At 43.9% G+C, this 25,400-nt stretch overlaps 1 protein-coding gene and 1 long non-coding RNA gene across 16 annotated transcripts in view; one reads left to right on the top strand and one right to left on the bottom strand.

Moving 5' to 3' along the window:
• The window catches only part of PEBP4 (phosphatidylethanolamine binding protein 4), a 404,209-nt gene that overhangs the window by 371,725 nt on the left and 7,084 nt on the right, over positions 1-25,400 (bottom strand). For 13 of the 15 annotated variants that reach the window (XR_008311022.1, XR_008311023.1, XR_008311020.1 and 10 more), the window contains exons 2-3: positions 20,866-20,993; positions 18,307-18,439 (exon numbers count right to left, since the gene is read on the bottom strand). Coding sequence is in view for 5 of the 15 variants with exons in the window: in XM_053269481.1 (XP_053125456.1) it covers positions 18,307-18,439; positions 20,866-20,993 (261 nt within the window). In the remaining 10 variants the exon portion in view is untranslated. Of the gene's footprint in view, positions 1-11,077; positions 11,551-12,203; positions 12,410-18,306; positions 18,440-20,865; positions 20,994-25,400 lie in introns of those variants that run through there. The other 2 variants (XR_008311025.1, XR_008311026.1) reach the window with 2 other exon arrangements.
• On the top strand, positions 6,515-8,506 carry LOC128333687 (uncharacterized). Its single transcript, XR_008311031.1, has 3 exons — positions 6,515-6,634; positions 7,164-7,233; positions 8,425-8,506. It is a non-coding gene; the product is annotated as an uncharacterized LOC128333687 (long non-coding RNA).

Here is a 25,400-nt window from a genome sequence, read left to right as displayed (position 1 = left end):
GTGCTGGCGGTCGTGTCTCCCTTGGACTGTTCTGAGCGTGCGCTCCACGCACGCTCAGAACAGTCGAGGCACGAACGCACGCTTGGTGTCCGTCCACGGACGGACACCAAGCGTTTTATTAGAGAGGATTAAGGCTTGACTTATCTCGCTTTGCATGTAATGCGTCTGTCTCATATATCAGTTTCACCTTTTAATTTGCATTACTGAAATTAATGGACTTTTGCATGATATTCTAATTTTCCGAGTTTCACCGGTAGTAGCCATTGATGCACCTCTCCTCCATGAATTTATCAATCCTGTTCTCTGCTTAATGGAATGCTCTGGCTACTTGGAACTTGATCTTCAAGCAGCTGCATCCAACCAACAGGCATGCATCTTAGCACCGACACATTTCAAGAAGGCATGCACCAACACACACTGATTGACAAGAGTCAACCCCTTTGCCTCTGGAATGGGAAGGCCTTCCTGCATCCTTTGGCAACAAGTGTGGTGTCCCCGATAAACATGGAGAAAAGATCTTGGCAAGTTTGGGAAGGAGAGCTGGCCTTGTGGTAGCCAGCATGTATTGTCCCTAAGCAGGGTCTGCCGTGGTTTGCATTTGGATAGGAGACTACATGTGAGCGTTGTAAGATACTCCCCTTAGGGGATGGGGCCACAGCTCAGTGGAAGAGCATCCAAAAGGTCCCAGGTTTAAAGCCTGGCAGTATCTCCAGGTAGGGCCAGGAGAGACTCCTGCCTGAAACCTGGGAAAACCACTACCAGTCAGTGTAACAAGATGGATCAATGGTCTGACTCATGTTGCTCAGTGTGTTAGGAGGTGGCCATTCTTCCCTCTAAGGCAGGGATCCTCAACGTTGGGCCCCCAGATGTTCTTGGACTTCAACTCCCATAATCCCCAGCCAAAGGCCACTGGGCCTGGAGATCATGGGAGTTGAAGTCCAAGAACATCTGGGGGCCCAACATAGAGGATCCCTGCTCTATGGAACCATTGTCTGAGTTCCTCGGTGCAGCTGCTCTTCAGGCAACCCGCTCACAAACTCTTGGTTCTTCCACAGAGTTACTATGCAGACAAGCTCCAAAAGAGATTGGCAGCCTGCCTCTTCAGCAAATGTTCCCTTCTCTGGTTTGCCTGAATACAGGCAGGCACAAGCCAGTTTTCTTTAATTGTTGAAGACAGTGCTACAGGGGCACCCATCATCCATCAATAGCATTTAGAGGCTGGGGACTCTCCAACACCCATGGGGAATGCCAATTAGGGTTTCATGTGCATATCAGTCTTAATTTCATTTGTTTCCCGACTCTGTTGTCTCATTAATCTATCTAGTCCTTTACAGTAATAGTAACTGATGGACCTGGCTTTCTTGACACCAAGTTGTGGGAGCTTTTGCACCACAATGTCTGATCGGCAAATTCCTCTTCCAGCACTGGGGTGTTAAAGAGAGTGGCTGTTGCTAAGATGCATCTGAGCAGGAGGAGAGAGATGTAACACACACACTCCCTCTCCCCTCCCCCCGCTCCCCCCCCCATCAAGTGCTTTCTTCTATGGATATTCACAAGGTATTTTTTGCATTTAAAAGTTGCAAAGCCATCGCTTCGAAAAACCCAGCGTCAGGAATTTCCCCTCAAAAAAATTCACAGCCAACCTGCTAATGAGTCTTTTTGACCCTTGTGCCATGTTACCTCTAATTTCACAGCCTGTTGGGATTTGAGTTCTGTGGACAGCCTCACATTTGGTTTAGAATTATAGGCTGAGTTGCTGTTCTCTCCTATTATTGTGCTGTCAATCTTGTATTAGCACATTATAATATGGTACACTGAATGCATCTGTTCTGTATATCACAAGTCCTAATTGTCATTTGTTGAATCATTTTGGTTTTATGCAATTGTTAAGCAATTATTTCATCCAAGGCAGTTTAAGCCTTGATTACTGTATACTGTTTGCGGAGATCAAAGTAAAACCCATCCACATTCTGCCGCTTTATTAAGGGGCACCACCAACCTATCTCCTAAATTCACACTTAAGGATTGCAGAAACGGACTGTGCATGACCTAATAGGTCTTTCACATTTCTCCTTCCTCCTATCATGCCTGGAGGGGTGGAAGGCTGTTTGTCTGGGATGGTCATGTCTGGCCAGAATATAGGTAATAAAGTGGATGTGAAGTGACATTTCTGCCAAGACTGCTCATGAGAGGAGGTTCTTATCATAAGAGGCATCCGCAGCTCAGCTCTGCCTGCACCAAGAAACAAGCTTGTTCACAATTCCCTATGTGCCTTTTATTTGGGTGCCCCAGCGTGCTTAACTCTTAGCTAGTGAATTCCACTCTCCTCCACAGAACAGACATAAACCATTCCCATTTCAGACAGAGGTAACAGTACAGAAAGGCAAATAAGTTTTCATTAAGGGCAAGCCACAGAATCCTGCAACAGGAGGATTTCTGGAAATCTGAAATGTATGCCAGTCCAGATGTCTCAGACTGATAGGCTATGATATGGTAGAGAGGAGAAATTCAAGTCCTGTTCAGACATTATGTTCAGCCCATGTGCAATCCGTGTGCAGTGTATGCATTACAGATCTGTATGCACATACCCCAATTCACACATTACGCTCAGTGCCTGTACAGCAGTATACTTCTTTATACCATGCAATTGAGCGGGCCTTTACACAGTACGGTAATTCACAGAAAAAGATATACACAGGTACAGACATCAGTATACACATAGAACATAATGCCCAAAAAGTGCTAAAGGAAGAACCGTATCTGAATTGCCTTTGATGATGCAACAAACTTTACAAGACTATAACAAAGAAAAAGAAAATCTTGTGTGCAAGTACGATTGGTCTTAGTCTTGTAGACCCGTCCCTCCCCTGTTAGTGTTGTTCCCCACTCCCATTTCCAGCCATGACCAAATAAACCAATATGAAATGAAACCATTTCAGAAACCAATCTGAAACCGGTTTTTTTTTAAGTGGCTGTTAATAATGGGAGTTGTAGTCCAACAATATCTGGAGACCCAAGGCTAAGAACCTCTGTTGTAGGTGGCCAGTAAAAGTTGTACAAAACTTTTGTGTGTTTTGGTGATAGGGGGTGGGGAGGATTTGGTGTGTTTGTTTTATGGCCACTACAAATGACCAGCACAGGTATGTGTGAATTAACATGAAGATGTACCTCGGAAAACAAGAGGAACATCCAGGCATAGAACACAGAAGTGACTTGTGTTGGACCTCTACACTAGGGAGAAATTTCCTTCAAACAATATAGTATGGAAGAGCTCCATCAAAAGCACCATCCAAGATTTTGATTGGCTGGCTCCAGGACTACTCTAAGATAGGAGTTCCCAACATTATGTACCCAGTTATTAGGCTACAATTCCCATCATCCCCAGCCCAAGGCCACTGTGGCTTGGGATGATAAGAGCTGTAGTCCAACAACACCTGGAGACCCAAGGTTGGGAACTCCTCTTTCAAGATAAATCTGCCTACTACCAAACATGTTAGGCAACATCATGCAGCAGAAAGAATGGGTAACTTGCAACATTATGTTTTGTGGACCAGGCTCTGAAGTCCTGCAAGGGGTCTCTCTCTCTCTCTCTCTCTCTCTCTCTCTCTCTCTCTCTCTCTCAACAAAAGGAAGAGAAACAGAATTACGGAGCTCCTGGGAAGGCCCTGCCCCACATGCACAACAGGCGAGCCTCCCTCACTGTCGGCACATGGAGCAGAGGGCCTCCCCCTCCATGCTATCCCTCCACATATTTGTACCACCTTAAAACAAAAGCACACATTGTTCTCATTGCTGATATATACACTTGTTTATGATCATAGAAATGTGGGGGGAGTATTAAATGATTGCACATGGGTGGGGGGTAAATGAAAGGTTTCAAAACACTCCAAGAAACAAAACATAAAAATCATACAGTGTGCCTAATATATATCTCTATTACTAGGCCACAGAATGAACTATTATGAAACCGTGGTTGGGAAAATATCCTGTTCTTCAAAAGGGAATAAAGGGTTACTTGAAATATCTCCTAGGTTCAAAAGGAGGATCAAGCACATGTTTTATATTCTAATGGTATAGAAATCAAATGAATGAATGAATGAATGAAGAGAGAGAGAGAGAGAGAGAGAGAGAGAGAGAGAGAGAGAGAGAGAGAGAGAGTGTGTGTGTGTGTGTGTGTGTGTGTGTGTGTGTGTGTGTTTTCAGTATTGTAAATATGGAACAAATTCCAGAATAAGCTTCCTAAGCCCTGAAACTACTCCATTTGAATCGTTTGCAACCTGAAAATAGATAAATCCTGGGAGACATAATAATTTAATCAAAAGATTTCTGAAAAGGTTGTCTTCTACTGAGATACTGAAAGCTAGTATCTGTAGAAGCAACACAAGTGTAGAAGCGTGTCTCAGAATCAGGTTGCAGCCAAATCCCCATAAAGAACAGGAAGGGGGTTCAATTTATAGCACATTTATGCTAAGCCCTTCTCCCACCTTCTCCCAAGAGGAAAGCTGGTCTTGTGGTAGCAAGCATGACTTGTCCCCTTAGCTAAGCAGGATCTGCCCTGGCTGCATATGAATGGGAGATTAGAAGTGTGAGCACTGGAAGATCTTCCCCTCAGGGGATGGAGCCGCTCTGGGAAGAGGAGAAGGTTCCAAGTTCCCTCCCTGGCAGCATCTCCAAGATAGGGCTGAGAGAGATTCCTGCCTGCAACCTTGGAGAAGCCGCTGCCAGTCTGTGTAGACAATACTGAGCTAGATGGACCAATGGTCTGACTCAGTAGAAGGCAGCTTCCTATGTTCCACCTGCGCTTTCCCTCAAAAATTCCCTCCAGCCAGCTGTTTTTCTCCTAGTGGGTCTCAAAGACTGGAGGCAGGGCTGTTTCTAGCTTGTACAGGACCCAGGACACAAACAGTTTACCGGGCCCTCCCTCCATAACAAATCAATATAGCTCCAGCCCTGCTGGAACTAGAACAGTCTCTGTTGGGCTGCAGTGTAGGACCCCTGTAAGTACAATGCCCTAGGTGACTGCCCTGCAGCCCCTCCCTCAGAGATATAGCCCCACTAGGGGAAAAACAGTTAAGGATGCTGAAAAGGGGAAACGGAAGGTTCTTGGCCTCTCTCCTGTACATATGATGGCAAATTCTTAACTCCTCAAATGATTTGCACTCAGTTCAAGTATCTTCCTTAAAATACCTTACGGTTTTCCTTTCCTGTGGTGCTTGAAGTGGTCACAGAGCAGCAAACGAGAGACACCACCAAATGCATGCAACGAAGCCACTTAACGTATGGCATCATTTACCCATTACAACAGTGAAGCAAAACTGAACACATGACATGGAGACTGTCTTGGCCTAAGTGAACATGGCTGGAGCCCACAGAATCCTCTGAGGAAGTCGTCAAATGCAATGATAAAAAAGAGAAATGTGGAAGAGTAGGTAAAAGGTAATGCCGTAAATTGCAGCTTAAAAACATCGCTGAGGGTAAATTGCTTTTTAACAAGCAGACAAGCTCTATCAATAGCATCTACCGTATGTTTTTATAAAGCACAGAAATATGTTTTTAAAAGGCCAGTAAATAAAGTTCCTATCGATTTGATCTCAAGTGTAATCTGTTTTTCTGTCTGCCACCAACACTGGTAATAAAGCAGAATCATGTAATACGGAATTTCGGCTAATGCGACTATACATCACCAGAGGGACTGCACGTTTGCTGGCGATCTATCATTTTCTATTGGGATTGCTTAGCTGTAGAATTTATAAACTTGCTCCAAATTGATGCAATGTCCAATTTTCTTTTCCAATTTATTTTTGGTTGAGCAAAGCAATATTGAGGTGTCTGCAAGACAAGGAGGGAGTATTTCCCATCTATCCAGATGTTTCCAGCTTAACTTGAACTTCCTGCTAGAGCAAGAGTGTACCCACTGTGGAAGGAAGCACAGTCAGCAGCAGAAGAACCCTTCCGGCAGGTTGCTGTTCTCTGCTCTTGGAAAGCACAGTGAAGCTTATTGCTTCTCAGAGACATTAAGAATTCCAACTGTTTTCAAACAAGAATAAATATACTGTTAGAAGTGTATACATATGCTCTAAACCTACAGCAAAAGGTGAGAACATAAAGCCATATGCATACACAACTTGGTGTGATCAAAGTTCTTCCTGTACCAAAGCAGTAAAGACAAAAATGGGGGGTGGGGGAGAGGAATGATATACATCTTTCACATTTTGGTGAAGGATATTTGCCTAAATGCCCCTTAGGGAATTTTGATTTGGTTCAGAGGATGCCAGTTGCTGATAAGTAGTTCAGGAGCATCAGTAAAAGGACCATGGAATTTAACACACACACACACACACCCTTCTTGCAGTTCAAGAAATCTAATGTCTCTTTATATTTTCCAAACATGAATGGAACTCTAACTTTTCAGTTCATGTCCTTATAAGCACTCCCCATTCCTTCCCTGTTCCTTCAGATGGGCTGTTTTTTGCATCAGTAGACCAACCACACCATTGTAAGATCCCTGGTGCCTCCAGGAAGATCAATTCAGTAGTGATGGAGGAGACTACTCCTTAGAGTGGCCAACTGAAAGCAACCAAGTGCTGCTGTTTCCTCAGACGCTAAGGTTTCTGGAGAACTTTGTAGCACATGGGTAAGTAAAGCCTATAACTGGATGTTTCTGTATTGAAAAACTTACCATATACAATGGTTTTCAAACATTGGTTCACACCACTATAAACTGCAGAGATTTCCCAAGCACTAGGGTTGACAACTACAGAAAGATATCCAAGATACAACACAAGGTATTAGGTACTCTTTCCTCAAACACAGGAACAAGGGGAAATTCCTGCAGAGTACCAGTTAAGAGGGTGAGTAGTGCAGCCCTACACGGTGAGAAGGGTCATCTCAGCACTCTGCTTCGGCTGAAACTTCACATGGGCTCAATAGTCAGGGAGACACATTAGTCAGGGAGCAACAGTTCCACAGGGAGCTGGTGGGGGTCACCACTGGCCCGTGGGCCTTACAATGAAGAACACAGCTCTAGTTAAATTCCAATGTCAGCCATGAACGCGCTCAAGTTAGATCTGAACTAAAACAACATAAAATGCTTTGAATACGTAGGAAAACATGCTACATGTAATATTCTTAACAAGATGAAAGGTTGGTTTTTCTTATTACAGCTTTGTAAGGAAGTTACAAATCTAATCAACCAGGGATTATGTGATACAGTGGGAACCTTTTCTAAAACATGTGAGTATTGTGCGTAGCCATTTTACAATGTGTTGGAAGATAGAAATGTCTACATGAAGCTCTTAGTTTGGTGGCCTATCAATCTCAATGTGAGTGAAAGTAAGAAAGTAATATTTTAAAAGCCTTTACAAAGATAGTATCTGGCATCCATCAGGTTTAAAGACATACCAGGCTCCTCCTTTTATTAAGGCTGCATTGCAAAGAAGAGTACACATCTGCCCATGCAAGTGGGCAGTGTGAAAGTGCCCATGAGTACAGGGAGAAAAACCTTCAGTATTCTGAACTGTGGAATATTCTGACCAAGAGACCCAGTGTTTGTGACACCTGAACTATATAGAGACAGAAAGCACCCCGCACCCTGTAAAGGAAACCTTGTAAGGACAATATTATTCCATTATTAAGAGTAAACCACAATGTTTTTTTAACAAGGGAATGAATGATAATCATTACAATAAAGAAGATATCTAGGCAATTTCAGATTATTGAAAATGAAGATAAACAAGGAGATTTGATAATCACATGGCAAATGCCCTTTAAAACACAACCTTTCCCCCTGCCCCCCTCCCCTGGAGATAATCCCAGATAGGTGGGTAGATGCTGCTTTCTGTTTAATCTCTCCGGTCTCCCACAAGCCATTACAACTGTAAATGGAGTAATATTTTAAAGCAGCAATTCCAAACCCTTGGGTTCCCAGGAGTTGCTGGACTATAACTCCCATTATCCCCAGTCACAAGCCCTTTGGCCACTGTGGGGGGGATAAAAGCTGTTGTAGCCCATCATCATCTGGGGATCCAAGGGTTGGTAACCCGTGCTTTAAAGATGGTGTTCCTCATGAAGGCAGGTGTTAGGGGAAGTGCAGTGGCTGACAGACTAAATTACTCACGAGTAATCCCATTAAATTAATGGGACAAGTTAGTGTGTATCCAGCAGAATGGACTGAGGGTTAAATTATGCTCTTCAGAGCACATTATCTCAAGCAGGAAGACCAGAAAAATAAATCAAATAAGTTTGCAGCCAAGTTCTTTAAGAGTAGATTACTGCATTGAGATAATATTTTTTTTATCTTATAAAGATATTATTGCAAGACTATGAAGGGTCATAAATTGAGCATTAAACCTATCAGATACTGGAATATTCTTATTGGTTAAAACATTTCAGATGCTTTCACCAATTTATCTCTTCCTCTCCAAGACTCCAGAATTAATCATTTCTTCCTGGGATGTTACTGGATAATCATCTCCTAACCAGGGAAAGATCACCAACAACTACACAGTTTTTCAGGTACTGGAATATTACATTTTCCATGCAGTCAAAATCTTGAAGCTGGGAAAATTCAATACCTATCCCACTCTTTGTACTTTTTATGTATATCGTGGCCATACAAGTGTGCTTTTGTTTGTGATGGGAATCAACCTAATTAATTCTTTCCCTTCTTCTGAATCACATTCATAGTACTGTGCCAGTTTATATGTTCTTCTCAGGTTAGTCACTAGTTTTACTGAAAGGGATATAATGCCCTCCCATCCCTGGGACTGCCAGCAAGTCTCAGGGCTACAGCCTGTTGCTCTTTCTACACCCACACAAGCTTCTGAGCAGGCGTGGAACCAGACCGCCAGCGGCTCATGTCTGGCTGCAACGATGGCCCCGTTCATCCCGCCCCCTGCATTGGACGTCAGACGCAGGGACTAGCCACACCCCTGTGTCTGATGTCAGATGTGGGGGGCATGGTCTGGCTCCCGAACGGAGCTGCGTGGCTCCATTTGGGAGTTTGAGTCCGGCCGGCACTTCATTCACAGCATGGCCAGGAGTAGCCATTTAACTCCCGAACGGGGGCCACATGGCCCTCGCTCAGGAGCTAAACCAGTACCCCTGCGTCTGATGTCAGACGCTGGGGGGGGTGTGTGTCAGGACCGCAAGGCACGGCCCCTGATTGGCAGCAGCCCAGGTTATTTGAACCTCTTCGCCCAATGGTGGCTCCGCCCCAGCTTCTGAGTTGCTCAGTGGTAGGGCATCTGCTTTGCATGCAGAAGGCCCCAGATTCAATCTCTGGTACCTCTAGTTAGGGCTGGGAGAGACTCCTGCCTGAAGCCTCAGACAGCTGCTGCCAGTCACTGTGTAGACAATACAGAGCTAGATGGACCAATGGCTAGATTCCTACCTTCCTTTGTAACTGGGGTTCAGCTGATGGGGCATATTGAACATACGGGCAGACCCTTGGTTGTCTAGTCCAGTATTGTCTACTCCAAAGAATCTCAGCCTTGGATCACCAGATGCTGTTGGACTAGAACTCCCATCATCCTCGGCCACAATGGCCTTTGGATTATGGGAGTTCTTGTCCAACAGCATTTGAGAACCCAAGGTTGAGAGGTCCTGGTCTATCCTGACAGGCAGTGGGTCTCCAGGTTCTTCAGCAAGGGTCTTTCCCAAACCTGCTACCTGAGATCCTTTTAACAAGTGTTGCTGAGGACTGAACCTGGGCACTTATGCACTCAAACCATACACTCTACCTACTACAGAGCTAAACCCTTCTCCTAAAATGCCCCTTAGGGCAGGGATCCTCAACGTTGGGCCCCCAGATGTTAGTGGACTTCAACTCCCATAATCCCAAGCCCCAGTGGCCTTTGGTTGGGGATTATGGGAGTTGAAGTCCAACAACATCTGGGGGCCCAATGTTGAGGATCCCTGCCTTAGGGGATTGGATTCAGCCCAGAACATTGTCAGTAGGAAGCCCAAATAGCTAATTGTATTAGTTTTATTTTACATTGTTTCTATTTTATTGTTGTGAGCCACCCCGAGCAATAGTATACTGGAGGGGCAGGGCAGAAATATTTTAAATAAAATTTTAAAACCCGTTTTTTGAATTTTAAAATTAAATAAATTTAATGGCCGACATACAGACCAACGCTGCACTAGTGAAACCAACAAAGATGCAGCCATGCAAGTAGATCAGAGTTGTTCAGTCTTTTTCACTCTTGGGCTGCTTGCACAACAGGATAGTGGACAGCTTTGCATCATTCCCTGCAACTTACCTCTTGTTTCACAGCAGGAGGAGCGCTACACATTGTGCAGGCATACCCTCATGCAACCCTAGTTTGGAATGCAGCTTAACAAAACTAGCTAGTGCAACATCCTTGCATTAGTATAGGTTTACATGTACTAATCTGTACAATTTACACGTACAGCTAGTCTGGATGTCAGCCACTGTCCCTCAGTATTTTTCCAAATGCGAGTGGAATTCTCAGTGAAGTTTTGAATGGAGTAGGTCTTTAAATCCCAAAAGCGACACTTTTAGCTAAGCCTCCTGTTGATGCTTCAGTGCAGAGATACCTCAGATCCATTTGTGAGCGCTGCCAGAAAAATATGCCTAGGAAGTTGCGCCCCAAAGGGTCACTTTCTCAAAAAGGGTCACACAGCGCTAAAATCATAAGCCTTGCTTCAACATCCTACTTCTAATCTGGCTGCCATGCGCCTCAAATCTGTTACTAAAGAGAGCAGGCACTTCCAATCCATCTGACTGCTATTAACCCAACACCTGATTTTCTGAAAATATATATACCAGCTGCAGTCATATCTCCCTTTTCCCTCTTTAACATCTTCCCATTAAATAAAATCTTAAAGATTGTGACAAGGACTTTCCAAGTAAATCCAACAGTATTGTCTCTGGGACTGGCAGTATCAGGTTATGCTCAGTACTGGGTACTTTTTGCTGCATTCTAGATATCCGATTTACACTCTCTCTCTCCCTCCTGTGCAGGCTTAGAAAACAGCTCAGCTTGGCATGCATGCGGACTGGGTGGGGGGAACCCTGATTACTGCTAGGCTCAGATTCCAGCCATCATCTCACCTGCAGGCAGTCCTTTTTGGTGAAGCAGGCTTTACGAGGGCTCCTCTAAACTTCAGAAGCATCCCAAGGCATTCAAAAGGTTAAAATGTATATATGTTTAAAAAAATAATTAAAAAAAAGCACACAGGGAACATGGAATCTCAGAGCCAGCTTTCTGCTTCTGATCTAGTGCACCTCTTCCTTTGCTTAAAATTAAATAAATAAATAAAATAAAATAAAAACTCAACACATGCTGCAAACCTTAGCACATTATGTGCTATTCATCCTCACTCAAAAGAGACTTGCTTGGAATTCTACCAAGCAATTTGGGAGAAGGCTAGTAAGTAGAGAGCCACATGTAGGCTGTAGTCAGGAAAGCTTGTGCATATGCTGTCCACATAGCGCTCCCTGCTGGCTGTCAAAGAGTGAGATTTCTACTGAATGGAGAGACAGTCAAAACTGGAAATCTCTAGAGAAAGCTTGGCCAACTGGGGTATTTAAACAAGATCTTTCGCATCACGAACGCCTCTCATCTAGAAAGATTTGGAAGCTGCAGGGGTTCCATGTTCTAAGGACTACGAAGGCCAAAAAATCTGTCGTTTTAGGGAAGCAGAACATGATATAAGACTCCAGAGGGGTCATCGTGGGAGGGCAGAGAAGGGGCAAGTTCCCCTCCCTGGTGCTTCAGAACACACGATTATTCTTCAGAAGCACTGAAGAATAGCTCTGCTTACTACGGAATTAACACACAGCACATGCTCTCAAAAGTACATTTGCCTTCCACCAAATCTCTTTGCTTTCATTCCTGCCTCCCTGCAAGTTCCAGAATAATTTCTGTACCCTCCCTACGTTTGAAACAGCATGAACTTTGATGAGGGCAGCTGGCCTTAGCTGACTGGTAAAATTAGTTCTTCACCCAAACGCAGAGTATCTGTGCTGGTGCTCAATGGTTGCCTTGGCAATTTTGCTTTGTTTCGCTTGCATTTATAAGCTGTTGCAATATTTTATTATCCTTGCTTCTCTGCCAGAAAGTCAACAGCACAGCAACCAATGAGAAGTCAGCACTGGCTTCATCTCTAATTTGCTGCTCCCCACATTTACAAACATAGTGAAGAGGCAAGTAATTAAATGTGAAGATTAGACTCACCCAGACATACAGGCCTGCATCCTCCAGGTCACTGCCTAGTCAGAGTTCATAGAAGCTATGTAACACTGGACTTCTTGACCAATGTTTGAAGTGGAATCTTGCACATTGTCTTGCTGCAGCAGAAGTGAAGTGATATACTACAGATGGTCCTCTTAATGCTTTAAGTAGCATGATACTGAAGCCTACTGCTGCTACACAAGCCTTTTAGAAGAGGCAGCAGAAGTCATAGAGATTCTGCCCACTTGCAAGTGGGAAAGATCCCATTGCAGAGTTAACGCTAGCATCCTGAGGGAAATGTCACCTCGGTTGCCAATTTCTCTGCTTAAACTTCAAGAGAAACGCTGCCATCTCGTGGTCCTTTCCCCACATGGTTAGCATTTCACAGGAGGGCTTTTTCATGCACGCACTTTCTTTGCACAAGGAATTGCATGGGGACACATAGCTGGCTGTCTATACCTAGCAGTTCTTGTACTAGCACGTCCCACTATTTTCTGCCTACACTGGGGACAAAGCATTGTGGAGCACACTGCAAGTTGGAGTACCTCCCCTGTCTGCCCTGTTCCCCACCCCCCAGAAGCTTTTTTCTAGCTTTGCATACTTTCAATATATCAAACTTAAGTTGGACCATTTGATGACATGGGATAAAAGCGATGCTTAAAGGAGATATGAAGATTACAGAAAAGCTGAATGAATCTTTGCATTAGTCTTCACTACAAAGGATACAGAGCAGTCACTCATGCCTGAACTGAATTTTCAGGGAGATAATCTATAGCAGGGATTCTCAGCGTTGGGTGCCCAGATGTTATTGAACTTCAATTCCCATAATCCCCAGCCACAGTAGCTTTTGTTTGGGGATTATGGGAATTGAAGTCCAATAACATCTGGGGACCCAATATTGAAAATCCCTGATCTATAGAACTGAGTCAAATAGGAGGCAACAAGAAATGATGTTCTAGGGTGTATTGAAAAGATAAAAGTTAACAAATCTCTGGGGTCAGATGGCATCCACTTGAGAGTCCTTAAAGAACTCAAATGTGAAATTGCTGCTCTCATAGCAAAAAAAAAAAAAAAAAGTAATGTGTTGCTCAAATCTGGCTCTGTGCCAGATGACTAGAAGATATTCAATGTAACATCAATTTCTATAAGGGGATTCTGAAAATTATGGGCCAGTTGGCATAACATTTGTTCGGATAAACTTAGATATATATTTTTTATTTGTTTTATTTATTTCTTATATCTCACTCTTCCTCCAAGGAGTTCAGAGCGGTGAATATGGTTATTTTTATCCTCACAACTACCCTGTAGTTACATGACTGGCCCAGAGACACCCAGTGAGTTTCATGGTTGAATGGGGATTTGAACTTGGGTTTTCCCAGTCCTAGTCCAACACTCTAGAAGCCTTGCTGCAGGAAAATCAGCATAGTTTCCACAAAGGTAAGTATCTTTTGGACAGAGGTGATCCAACAGACATTGCATACTTGGATTTTCAAAAAGCTTTTAACAAAGTTCCTTGTCAAAGGCTCTTGAGTGAATTTAGCAGTCATGGGATAAAGGGACAGTTCCATTTATGGATTGATAAGTTGTTAAAGGATAGGAAACAGAACGAAACTGATATAGAAGTGAAAAAGGTACAGCAGAGGGCAACCAAAATGATCTGGGAGCTGCAATACCTTCCTTACAAAGAAAGCCCCAAATGTTGTAGCCTCTCTCATTTATTAAAAAAAGGCAATCTAGAGGAGACATAATAAAAGTTTACAGGTGGCCCTCATTATTCACGGAGGTTCCATTCCCACCAATTAGCGCAAATACAGAAACCACAAGTAACAAAACCTTAACTCTATGGGGATTGGGCGGGGGGGTTAGGTTCTGGGGGGAAGAGTGTCTTAAAATGCCTAAAAAGTGGGAAGGGGGGGAGAAATAAGAGTAGAATTGCACAAGAGTAGAATTGCACTCTCCAGAGCTGCAGGGATTTAGGAATGCCCCCCAAAACTGCCAAATCAGCCTGGTTTTTTTCAGAAAGAGCCTCAAAATGGCGCTGGTCTCTAAAATGGCAGCTGAAAGCTACACCAGAAGTCATTTCCAGCCATTTCGCAACTGCGAATAGGTGAATTTTGGTCTATTTTCACACCGCAGATAGAGACAGTGGGTCTCTCAGACCTGTCTGCGGATAAGCAAACCACAGTTGCCAGCATGTTGTGGAAAGAATGGAAAGAGAAGTTCTCACAACACTAGACCCAGGAGTCATCCAATGAAACTGACTGGCAGGAGATTTGGGATGGACAAAAGGGAAGATTTCATCACATAGCATATAATTAGTATATGGAATTTGTTGCCATAGGATGTAGTGTTGGCCACGAGACTGGATGGCTTTAAAAGAGGAGGTTTATCAATGGCTACTAGTCTTAATGACTATAAGCTACCTACAGGTACCAGTTGCAGGGGAGCAACAGCAAGAAAGGGGGCAGGCCTTCACCTCCTGCTTGTGATGGATCTGATGGGTCACTATGGGAAACAGGCTGCTAGACTAGATGGGCCTTGGACTGATCGGGCAGGGCTCTTCCTGCATTCATATGAACACGAGTTCTGAGCAGCAGGAAAAGGGCTCAGTGCATGACACTGAGCCCAGCCCAGCCCACACCCCAAAAGCACAACGAACCCCTTCCTCATGTACAACATGAAAGCTAGCCCAAATTCACAAGCAAATGGTGAAACACTTCTGATCTGGCTTAACTCAATCATGAAACAGTCCACTACAAGATCAATTGCCCAAAATGGAGCTCATAGCTTAAATCATGAACTCAAGAAGGTCAAAATGGTATGGATAAGGATGGGTTTTTTAAAAAATGAATAATTTTAGTTCCGTGGTTGCCATTCTTTGTTCATCCTCTTTTCCTCTATGCCCCTTGCAATACAAACTCTTCTCTCTCTCTCCCCCCACCCCGATTAGGAACCTCCCTCAAGTTTTTTCTCCACAATGCTGTTTCTTCTCTCTGTGTTCCACCCAAAGGTCTGCAACCTCAGTGCTCAGCTATCCCCTCTTTTTCTAATCCTCTACTCATATTCTCCACAGTAACCCTGTTTCCATTACCCTCTCTTTTCCTTTATGCACCTCCAAGTATTATCTCTCAGATCTCTCTGCATCCTCATCTCTGTTGGCTGCCACTTTTTCCTTTACTTCACATTCTCCAAATTCTTCACATTCTCACCTATCTTCCATTCCCTCCTCTTTTTCTTCCTTCATTCTCTCTTTCTGCTTTCCTTCTATCTGTTACAATGTCACCAGCGAGTTTGTCTATAATAGCACACAAGGCTTTCATTCTCCCAGAAAATCAGGCCAGGCGGCTAGCTGGCTGGCTGACATCAACAGCATGGAAAAACTATCACCAATTTCAACTGTGGGGTTCTGAATCCAGGGAGAAGGGAAACAAGACAGATGTAGTGTGGCAAGAAGGGCTGGGGAGGGGCCCTATGGCCACTCAACAATTTTCATTAAATGTATAGTGTGTGTTTAAGTTAAATAGCAGTCTGGGGGCGGGGGGCAATGGAGGGGCAGAGCACAGGGAAAGGGTAATTAACCCATTCCTATTGCAGTCCTGACAAAAACCATACTCCCAAGACCGCTATCAGTCTCAGAGGGAAGCTTTCATTGGCACCAACAGAGCTTCCCTTCCAGAATGTTTTGTTGCTGTTGTTAAGAATGAGGCAGGAATAGGTTAAGTACCCCTTCCCAGCATCCCATAGTCCCTATTCTGATTGTCCCGTCCCCCCCACTGTGGCTACCATTTAACTTTTAAAAACACAAACCATGCATTTAATATAACGTTTGGCCTTCAGGTGTTTCCACAAAGTCCTGGGAAATGGCCACAAACCGTGAACATCTGGAATTCCCCCTGCTGGCTGCAAACAGAAGTGGAGGACTACAATCAGTCCATGGTCTTCCCTTATGTATAGTTCCAGCTGATCCAACATGCTCCTGTTTATTCGCCAGGCTCCCTGAAATTGTACATGGCTTTTTCAAATCATCATTGGCTGAAGGACATCAGCACCGCCAGTACAATTCTTTGATAGAATCCATCAGTAACTCTTGCCTTGTAGGAAAAGCTATAATGAAATTCTTGCTCCCGGGGAAGTAACTTGCTTAGGGAGCAAGAGGTCGCTGGATCGAATCCCCGCTGGTATGTTCCCCAGACTATGGGAGATACCTATAAGGGCAGCAGCGGTATAGAAAGATGCTGAAAGGCATCACCTCATACTGCACGGGAGGAGGCAATGGTCAACCCCTCCTGTATTCTACCAAAGACAACCACAGGGCTCTGCGGTCACCAGGAGTCGACACCGACTCGACAGCACAACTTTACCTTTAAGTAATAAAGAGATGTCTTGAAACAAAACACTTGCAATATCTTATGGAGCCACTAGATGCTGCTGCACACCTTTCTAGAAAGCAGACTTTGGTAACAGGAGAAGAGAAGCTGGAGCATCAGCAATGAGAGATCCTTTCTGAGCGGTAGTATTTCCGGCTCCAGGGAAGTGTAGACTGTTTCCAATAATACACACTTTGCTCCTACTTCAGATCATGCCTCTGGTCTAAGGACATTTCTCAAGACTTTTTGAAAAATCTGCTCTTGTGAACAGACATTGCTCCCAAATGTAATCACTTCCTTCCTATCTCATAAAAGCAACCTAAAAGATATGCCTGGAAATAATCAATGCAGGAATAATGTTGAGGCATCTTGAGAAGTGCTTCTCTGTGTAGTTGCCAGGGAAGTGTGTGTGGTTGCAACGTGATCTGTAGAGGAGATGCACAGTTGCTATGCTAGTGACTGTTCATGCACCAAACGTTCTTCTCTGTACTGTGCTGATGCAGCACTTCTGGGTAAGTGCATGATGCAAACTATGTATGCATTGCATTTGAGTCCTGCTCTTCCTCCATGGAGCTCAGGATGGTGTAGATGGTCTCCCCTTTTATCCTTGCAAACACCCTGTGAAGTAGGTTAGGCTAAGAAATGGTAACTGACTCAAGGCCACCCAGTACTATGAGGTGAGGTCACCCTTGTCCTAGTCTCACACTGGGGCTGTTCTCACTATCCTCAATAGGACAGGAGACATATTGGACCCAAGTATGGGAGCTGTGCACACACCTGTTTTCTGCTCGTCTGTGAGTAAAAAGCAAGGTAGGAGGGGGAGGAAGTGATGGTTTATGAGGGTTACAATAAGCAGAGGGGCTTTTCCTCCTATTTCATTTAACAGCTGGGTGAAGTACAGAGTAGGATGAAGCCTTCCAGAATGAGCCTCATACATGATCACTTCCTCCCCCTCCTACCTTGCTTTTTACTTTCACATGATCACAAAACAGGTGTGTGCACAGCTCCCAAACTTGGATAGGAAATGTCTCCTACCCTATTTACCATTGTGTGAAGCAGTATACTACCTAGTACACCAGGGGCAGGCAACCTTGGCTGTCCCACTGTTGTTTAACCAAAACTTCCATCATCCCCAGTCACAATAATTTGTGGCTGGGGATGATGGGAGTTGTAATTCAATAGCAGGGTTGCCTACCACTATTAAGGGGAGCTGGTCTTGTGGTAGCAAGCATGACTTATCCCCTTAGCTAAGCAGGGTTCACCCTGGTTGCTTATGAATGGGAGACTTGATGTGTGAGCACGGTAAGATATTCCCCTCAGAGGACGGAGCTGCTCTGGGAAGAGCAGAAGGTTCCAAGTTCCCTTCCTGGCAGCATCTCCAAGATAGGGCTGAGAGAGATTCCTGCCTGCAACCTTGGAGAAGCTGCTGCCAGTCTGTGCAGACAATACGGAACTAGATGGACCAAGGGTCTGACTCAGTATAGGGCAGCTTCCTATGTACTACGCCATACAGATACAAGCAGGAGCTTCTAAAACAGCTACTAGCCTGATCATAGATGTTCTAGATAACACACCAAATATCAAAAACCATGGTAGTAATTTTTGTACTTGTGTTGATGCTTGACACTACAAAGGATAAAAAGAAACTGTGTGTAAGACAATTTATGATTCATTCTGTTTTAAACATCTCCACTGTCACAAATATCTACACATGACATGACAATATAATTAGATCTTACCTCATTTGCCTTCCGGTATCTAACAGTTGGGCTTTTCCATTCGTTGCTGATCAGCTTACGGTACTGGTTGCAAGCTGGAATATATGTGCAGCCAACATCTCCCAGTTCTGGGTAGATAATTTCTAACTTCCCTCTGTAAGGAACAGAATACTGGAGTGAAGTTGATGCCAATTAGCAGAGATTAGAAATTGGGAATGTACTGAGGTTCAACAGTGCCCTGTGAAGAATATTCATTTAAATTATATTTAATTTGCTCCCAAATAAAGCTTACATCAGATAAATTAATACAGAATAAATTTGACATTCTCTAGTTCTCACAACAAGCATACATGACAATAATGATTTCAAACAGCTTTCAGCAGGATCCAGACTAAGTCCTGACTAAGTGTCATTGAAATGAATGAGACATGATGAATTTGAGTCCCATAATTTCAATGGGACTTGATGATCCAAACAATCCAGTAAGGATGTGTGTGAAACAGATTCTGTGTTCTGGTTCAAGCTTGAAACAAAATGCAAGACAGCCAGAATGTTCCGTCGAAACAGCAACCGAGCTGGCTGTTTCGATGGAACAAACTCAAAAGATTTTGAGGATTTCATCCATATCAAATTACATCTTTATAACTCACCAAATTAACCATCAACAAATATTTTTCTCAACTTTCAAACAGTCACTGCAATTCTGGCTGCTCAATCACAAGCTGATCTTAATTAGATAATAAAAGATACAGCTTTTGCTTGATTATTGACACTGGGCACACCACTTATCAGTCAGAATGAATTACATCTTTAGTTCAGAATATAAACAACAACATAGGAACCAATTGAGATCTTCTACAGTGGAGGCCCCTTGAATGTGTAGGTGATCTTCTGCTGATATTTTTACAGTAGCATACCTCCCAAAATGACAGGGAAGGAGAACTGGTCTTGTGGTAGCGAGCATTAATTGTCACCTTTGCTAAGCAGAGACCATCTTGGTTTGCATTTGGATGGGTGACTACATAAGTCACCTCCAGACTTGATTACTGCAATGAACTCTATGTGGGGCTGCCTTTGTATGTAGTCTGGAAGCTGCAGTTGGTCCAGAATGTGAGAGCCAGGTTGGTCTCTGGGTCATCTCGGAGATACCATATCACTCCTATCTGTCAACTCATCGAGCTGATTCTCAAAACATTTATATAACTGTAGAGTAAGAAGCATGATCCCATCAAAATTAAGCACAGCTTTCAATGGATTTCAAATAGAGAGTTATACATATGTGAGCTTTTTTTTTGCCCCCAAACATCATGAATGACATATTCTTATTTATATACTGTGTTTCAACAAAAGGGTTCTCAGAGCAAAAGGAATAAAAATAAGATAATGGTTCCCTGTCACAAAGAGGTTTGCAAACTAAAAAGAAACACAAGAGAAATACCAGCAATAGCCACTGGAGAGACACAATATTACAGTCGAACAGGGACAGCTGTTCTCCCACTGCTAAATTCAAGAGAGCCACCATTTAAATATGTGCCTCTTAGTCCAGTTAGCAAGGTTACTAAATGCAGCCGCACAAAATTGGCTCAAGGCAGTTTACAATAAAACAAAGACAGTTAAAAACAATCAACAATTAAAATTATAAAATACCATAAAACATCAAACAATTAAACAATTCAAAAATCTTGAAAAACAGGCACAGTTAAAACCCTTTAAAACAATTTAAAAACCCTGGAAGGCCAGGCCAAACAGACAGGTCTTAAGAGCTCTCCTAAAAACCAATGAAGAGTTCAAATTACGGATTTCTGCAGGGAGTGCATTCCACAGTCCAGGAGCGGCTACAGAGAAGGCCCGCCTCTGAGTCGCCACCAGATGTACCGGTGGTAACTGGAGACGGACCTCCTCAGATGACCTTAGCATGCGGTGGGGATCATGCAGAAGAAGGCGCTCTTTAAGGTAACCTGGGCCTAAGCTGTTCAGGGCTTTAAAGGTAATAACCACCAGCACTTTGTATTTTGCCTGGAAATCACATTTCCAGTGTGATACTTGGTGCTAAATAGGTTGCCCACTTTTGCAGTCAAACTAATGATCTTAAGTGTGTGTTGCTTCTTCTTGATATTAAATGGCAGCCAAATCAAAGCCCCTTGCAGATTGGCACTGTGGCAGGTAGACGGGACCTTAACCACATTGTCTTGCCAATCTAGTCCCCACCATGATTGTGATTTGCCAAGGAAAAATAGCTCCCTCCCCCCCCCCCAGTAAATAGCATTGTGGGGAAGAGGATTTTGATCAGGACCTGGGAGCTGGAGTTAAAGCCACCCCATACCTGGCACCACCAGCCACAATCCTGATCTGCAGGTGATCCTGATCTGTCTGGCATTCAAGCTTAATAAACCAAAAATGCATTTACAAAATACCTGCTTAAAGTAGTGTCTAACTGGACCCTCAGTCTCTAAAGCAGACTTACCACACTGCTGGGTGACATGGGTCGTGATGCACTGGAAAGACCCTCTCGGCTACACTTCTGTGGGCCATGCTTCAGAACTAGAAAGCTCTCAAAATGTGATGGAATGTCCAGCTCACCTGCAAAATTGGCTGTCCTTTTTGTCCAGCAGGTCAAAGGTGCACATCTGTGCAGACACGCCCTCTTGCACAGCAACTGCAGTCAAGCCAACTGCCAGGAAATAAGTGACCAGAGGCTTCATCCTGACCTGCCAAAGGTAAAGGGTATAACGGTTACAGCTTCCCAATGAGGCCACATATAAAGCTTCTATCAAGTTACGGTCATGCTTTTCTTCCAAGTTCTACTGCCAGATCTTTTCTCAATAACTTTGTACTTTGCATCTGCTGATGTTGCAACACCTGCATGAGGACACCATTTTTTCATCTTTCCCTGTTGCTCATTAAGTCACATTGCTCTTATATAAGACGTTTGCCAATCTCATATTTAATCCTGTCAGACATAAACTGCATCTCCTTACAATGCATAATTTAGAACAACAAAAGCCCTTGGAGAGTTTTGTCAGCTGTCAGCTCCGAGTGCATTTATGCTTCTATAGTAGGAAGATATCCTAAACAGCAGCTGCTTGTCTGCATTCAGAGGTGTTGCTAGGTACTTGAAAGATCCGGGGCTTGGGCTCACAGCCCCACGTTTGATAATAAAACCCAATCATAGTCCCCTAAGAACCATGGCATCCCCCTCAAGTTTCTAATAATACATCATCTTTGAAGATAGAAGCAGCAGGGAGCAAGGCGGGGCAAGGAGCTCTCTGCCATGCTCTGAGCAGGTGCCTCCACTGCTGCACTTCCTTTCTGGAAGAGAGAGCCATTCACCGGGGGCCTGTGCCTCATGGACCATCACCACTCCCTAATGATGCCCCTGTCCACATACATCGGTAGGAGATGCAATAATATGCTTGCCACCACCTATATACATACATATGTATATACTGCTTTTCAATTAAATACCCATCTCAAAGCTATTTACATTGTAAATTCACAAACACAAGGGAAACACCAGCCACTGGAGAGAGGTTATGCTAGGCAAAGAAAGTCAGTTGCTCACTTCCTGCTAAATGTAAGAGAGCCATTACTTCAAAAGGTGCCTCTTTGCCCAATTAGCGGGGCAAAATCTTAGCAAAATGTCCCCAGTATCTCCTGAGCCCTCAAAAATGACACGCACATTCACCAGCTTATATGCCAGCAATACTGATTAAGTGAACCAAGTAGGGATGTGTGCGAACCAGTTCGGCAGTCCTTTTACGGACTGCCAAACTGGTTTGGAGGTTTGGCGTTTGGACCGTTTTGGAGGCAGGGGGGTTACCTTTAAGGAGCAGGGAGGGTGCCCATCCCCACCTTTGCCGCCACCGCTGGTGCTGTCTCCAAAAACGCTGGCTTGTGGCTGCTGCATACCTCCTTGTAGCCCTGGTCAGCGCCGTACCAGAAATGGCCAATGCATGTGCACATGTATGATACTGACCAGGGCTGCATGGAGGTATGCCTTTTGGAGACAGTGCTAGTGGGGAGAAAGCGGGGGGGGGGGAATGGGCACCTTCCCTGCTCCTTAAAGGTAACCCCCCCCTCCTCCCAGGAGTGCACAAACCCTTTTGTGCACAGCACATCCCTAGAACCAAGGATTCCTGACAGCTATTCAACATAAGTGGTCTTTTAATTGCAGTCCTCACATTGGACCATATGTTACCCAACTGTGCTGAAGACTTCTTATGCCTTTGAAACTTTCCTAGAGCAGCTTTGCATCCAGGAAAGGTTAAGCACTTGTTTTTAATAATTAAAAAAAAATCCACAGCAAAAACAAGAAACATTCTCAAAGCAATTTACACAGCAAAAGGAATAAGAAAATTGTTCCTGTCTCAAAAAGGGCTCTCCTCACAATCTCACACACACAGAGAAAATGACAATTTATGATTCACTCAGCAAGGGCAAACTTGCTTCCATCAAGAGCTTATCAAGTTCCAGCTTCTATGCTGGAACTTGCCTCAGTAATAATAATAATAATAATAATAATAATAATAATAATAATAATTCAATTTCTATACCGCCCTTCCAAAAATGGCTCAGGGCGGTTTACAAAGAGAAATAACAAATAAGATGGCTCCCTGTCCCCAAAGGGCTCACATTCTAGAAAGAAACATAAGACACACACCAGCAACAGTCACTGGAGGTACTGTGCTGGGGGTGGATAGGGCCACCCCCAGTAGAAGCTGCTGCCTAGAAAGGCAGTGGTCAACCTAATGATACCAAATGGTGGCCATTGAGAAAGACCATGAATGATGACAGGCTATTCTGTATGAATAACCTTGACACCACAGTTGTTTTTCTTCTTGACTTTACCTTGAATCATCAGCCAGTGCCTCAAGTTTGTTCACAGTGATAAAGAACCTCAAGGAAATGAGTAACACATGCTCTGAATGTACTAAAACTGGGTGGGAACCAAAGTATGCAATTCAAATCAGGGCTTCTAGCCTCCTAAAAATCCCTAATGCTCCTACTCATTTGACTCAACTGGCAGACACAGCCCGAAGGGTGCCCCCAGGGGTAAAATATATAACAAACAAATCCAAAAGTAACACTACGTTTATTAGAACCAACTAAATCAAATGATCAGACTTAGTCAATACACCAACTAAATGAGAGCCAATGTGGTGTAGTGGTTAGAGTGTTGGGTTACGAATGGGAAGTTCATTCCCCCACTCAGCCATGAAACTCACTGGGTGACTCTGGGCCTGTCTCTTATTTCTCAGCCTAACCACCTCCCAAGGTTGTTGTGAGGATCACACAACCTTAGGCTCCTCGGAGGAAGGAAAAACTACAACTACTATGAATATTTATATACCGCTCTTCAACCAAAGTTCTCAAAGTGGTTTACATAGAAAAATACATAATACACAAATAAGATTGTCCCCTGTCCCCAAAGGGCTCACACATAAGGCAGATACCAGCAACAGTCACTGGAGGAATGCTGTGCTGGGGTTGGATAGGGCCAGTTGCTCTCCCCCTGCTAAATAGAAGAGAATCACCACTTTAAAAAATGTCTCTTTGCTCAATTAGCAGCAGGGGTCAAGAACAGGATACAAGAACGGGATTCAGATGCAAATAAACAAACAAATGAATCACCACAACAAAATACTGAGCATGATTTCAGGTTCACCCAGGTCCACAGTCAGAAACAGTATGTCAAGAAGGCCCACTCAATCATTACAGAAGAGCCAGGACATATATACAGATAGTCTAACATACTTAATAGGCAAGTGGGTACAGAGGTGCACCTAGGTAATTTTGGAGCCTGGACCCTAAGGGCCTTTGGAACCACCTCGCCCCCCCCCAGCTGGAAGTTAAGCAACATCCCCCTATGGGCACACACACCGTGACACACACAGTCTTTTTGGGTGCTTGAGGGCTCAAACAGCAACTGAACTCACAAGAATATGAGAATACATAATTATTTATTCACCCAGGCTTTTAATTAGATTTATGGCTTTAAATTTTTAATGTTGGTTTTAAATGATTAAATGATTTTAATTGTTTAATTTATTTCATTTTGATTTTAATTGTTAATTGATTTTAATTGTGCTGATTTTCATGTAAAACTGCCCTGAGCCATTTTTGGAAGGGCGGTATATAAATCAAATCAATCAATCAATCAATAATAAAACAAGGTATATTTATGCAAATATGCACTAGCAGAAACATTTCGACACACAATTTAACATATCCCCATCCCACATATTTCTTTCCCCACTCCTCGCTCTGTCTCTAAAGCAGTGGTCACACCTAGCTGCTGGCGCAGCACAGGCTGGGGGTGCAGCATGGCGGCCACACCTCCGGGGACTTGGTGGATTTGGGAGCCCCCAGGGGGTTGGGCAAGGACGTCCAGGGGCCAGAGCACCTCCGACTGGGTAGAATGTGGCCTCAGGCCCACCTTACTAAAGCTGTTTATGTCGCCCTGCTCCCTTCTTGTGCACTAGACATTTCACTAGGTGGGCAAAGCTAGCTTCATCCTGAGGCCAAGTGAAACTGTCTAACTCAGGTGACAAATCACAAGAGCAGAATGATAAGGCAGTACACTTTCAATCACTTGGTTTATTATGAAATTTGCCCTCAGGTAAACCTTAAGTGGCGCAGCGGGGAAATGCTTGACTTGCAAGCAGAAGTTTGCCGGTTCGAGTCCCTCCTGGTACTATATAGGGCAGCAGCGATATAGGAAGGTGCTGAAAGGCATCAATCATCTCACGCTGCATGGGAGGAGGCAATGGGAAACCCCTCCTGTATTCTACCAAAGACATCCACAGGGCTCTGTGGACGCCAGGAAATCAACTTGACTACACACTTTACCTTTAAGCCACCTAATGGTGCAGTAGAGAAGTAACTTGCCTAGGGAGCAAGAGGTTGCTAGTTCAGCAACAGCTGGTGTGTTTCCCAGGCTGTGGGAAACACCTATGTTGGGCAGCAGCGATATAGGAAGATGCTGAAAGGCACCACCTCAGACTGCGAGGGAGATGGCAATGCAATCAATCAGTCAATCATTTTGTTTACAGCCGTAAGCCAAACAAAATTAAAACTGTAGAGAGTTACCATAAATAAATATAACAGCATAAAAT

This window comes from Hemicordylus capensis, chromosome 8 (assembly GCF_027244095.1).
Source record: "Hemicordylus capensis ecotype Gifberg chromosome 8, rHemCap1.1.pri, whole genome shotgun sequence".
In the NCBI taxonomy this organism is placed as follows: Eukaryota; Metazoa; Chordata; class Lepidosauria; order Squamata; family Cordylidae; genus Hemicordylus; species Hemicordylus capensis.
Note: the sequence above shows the minus strand (reverse complement) of the source record. Positions and strands in the feature narration are given on the sequence as shown.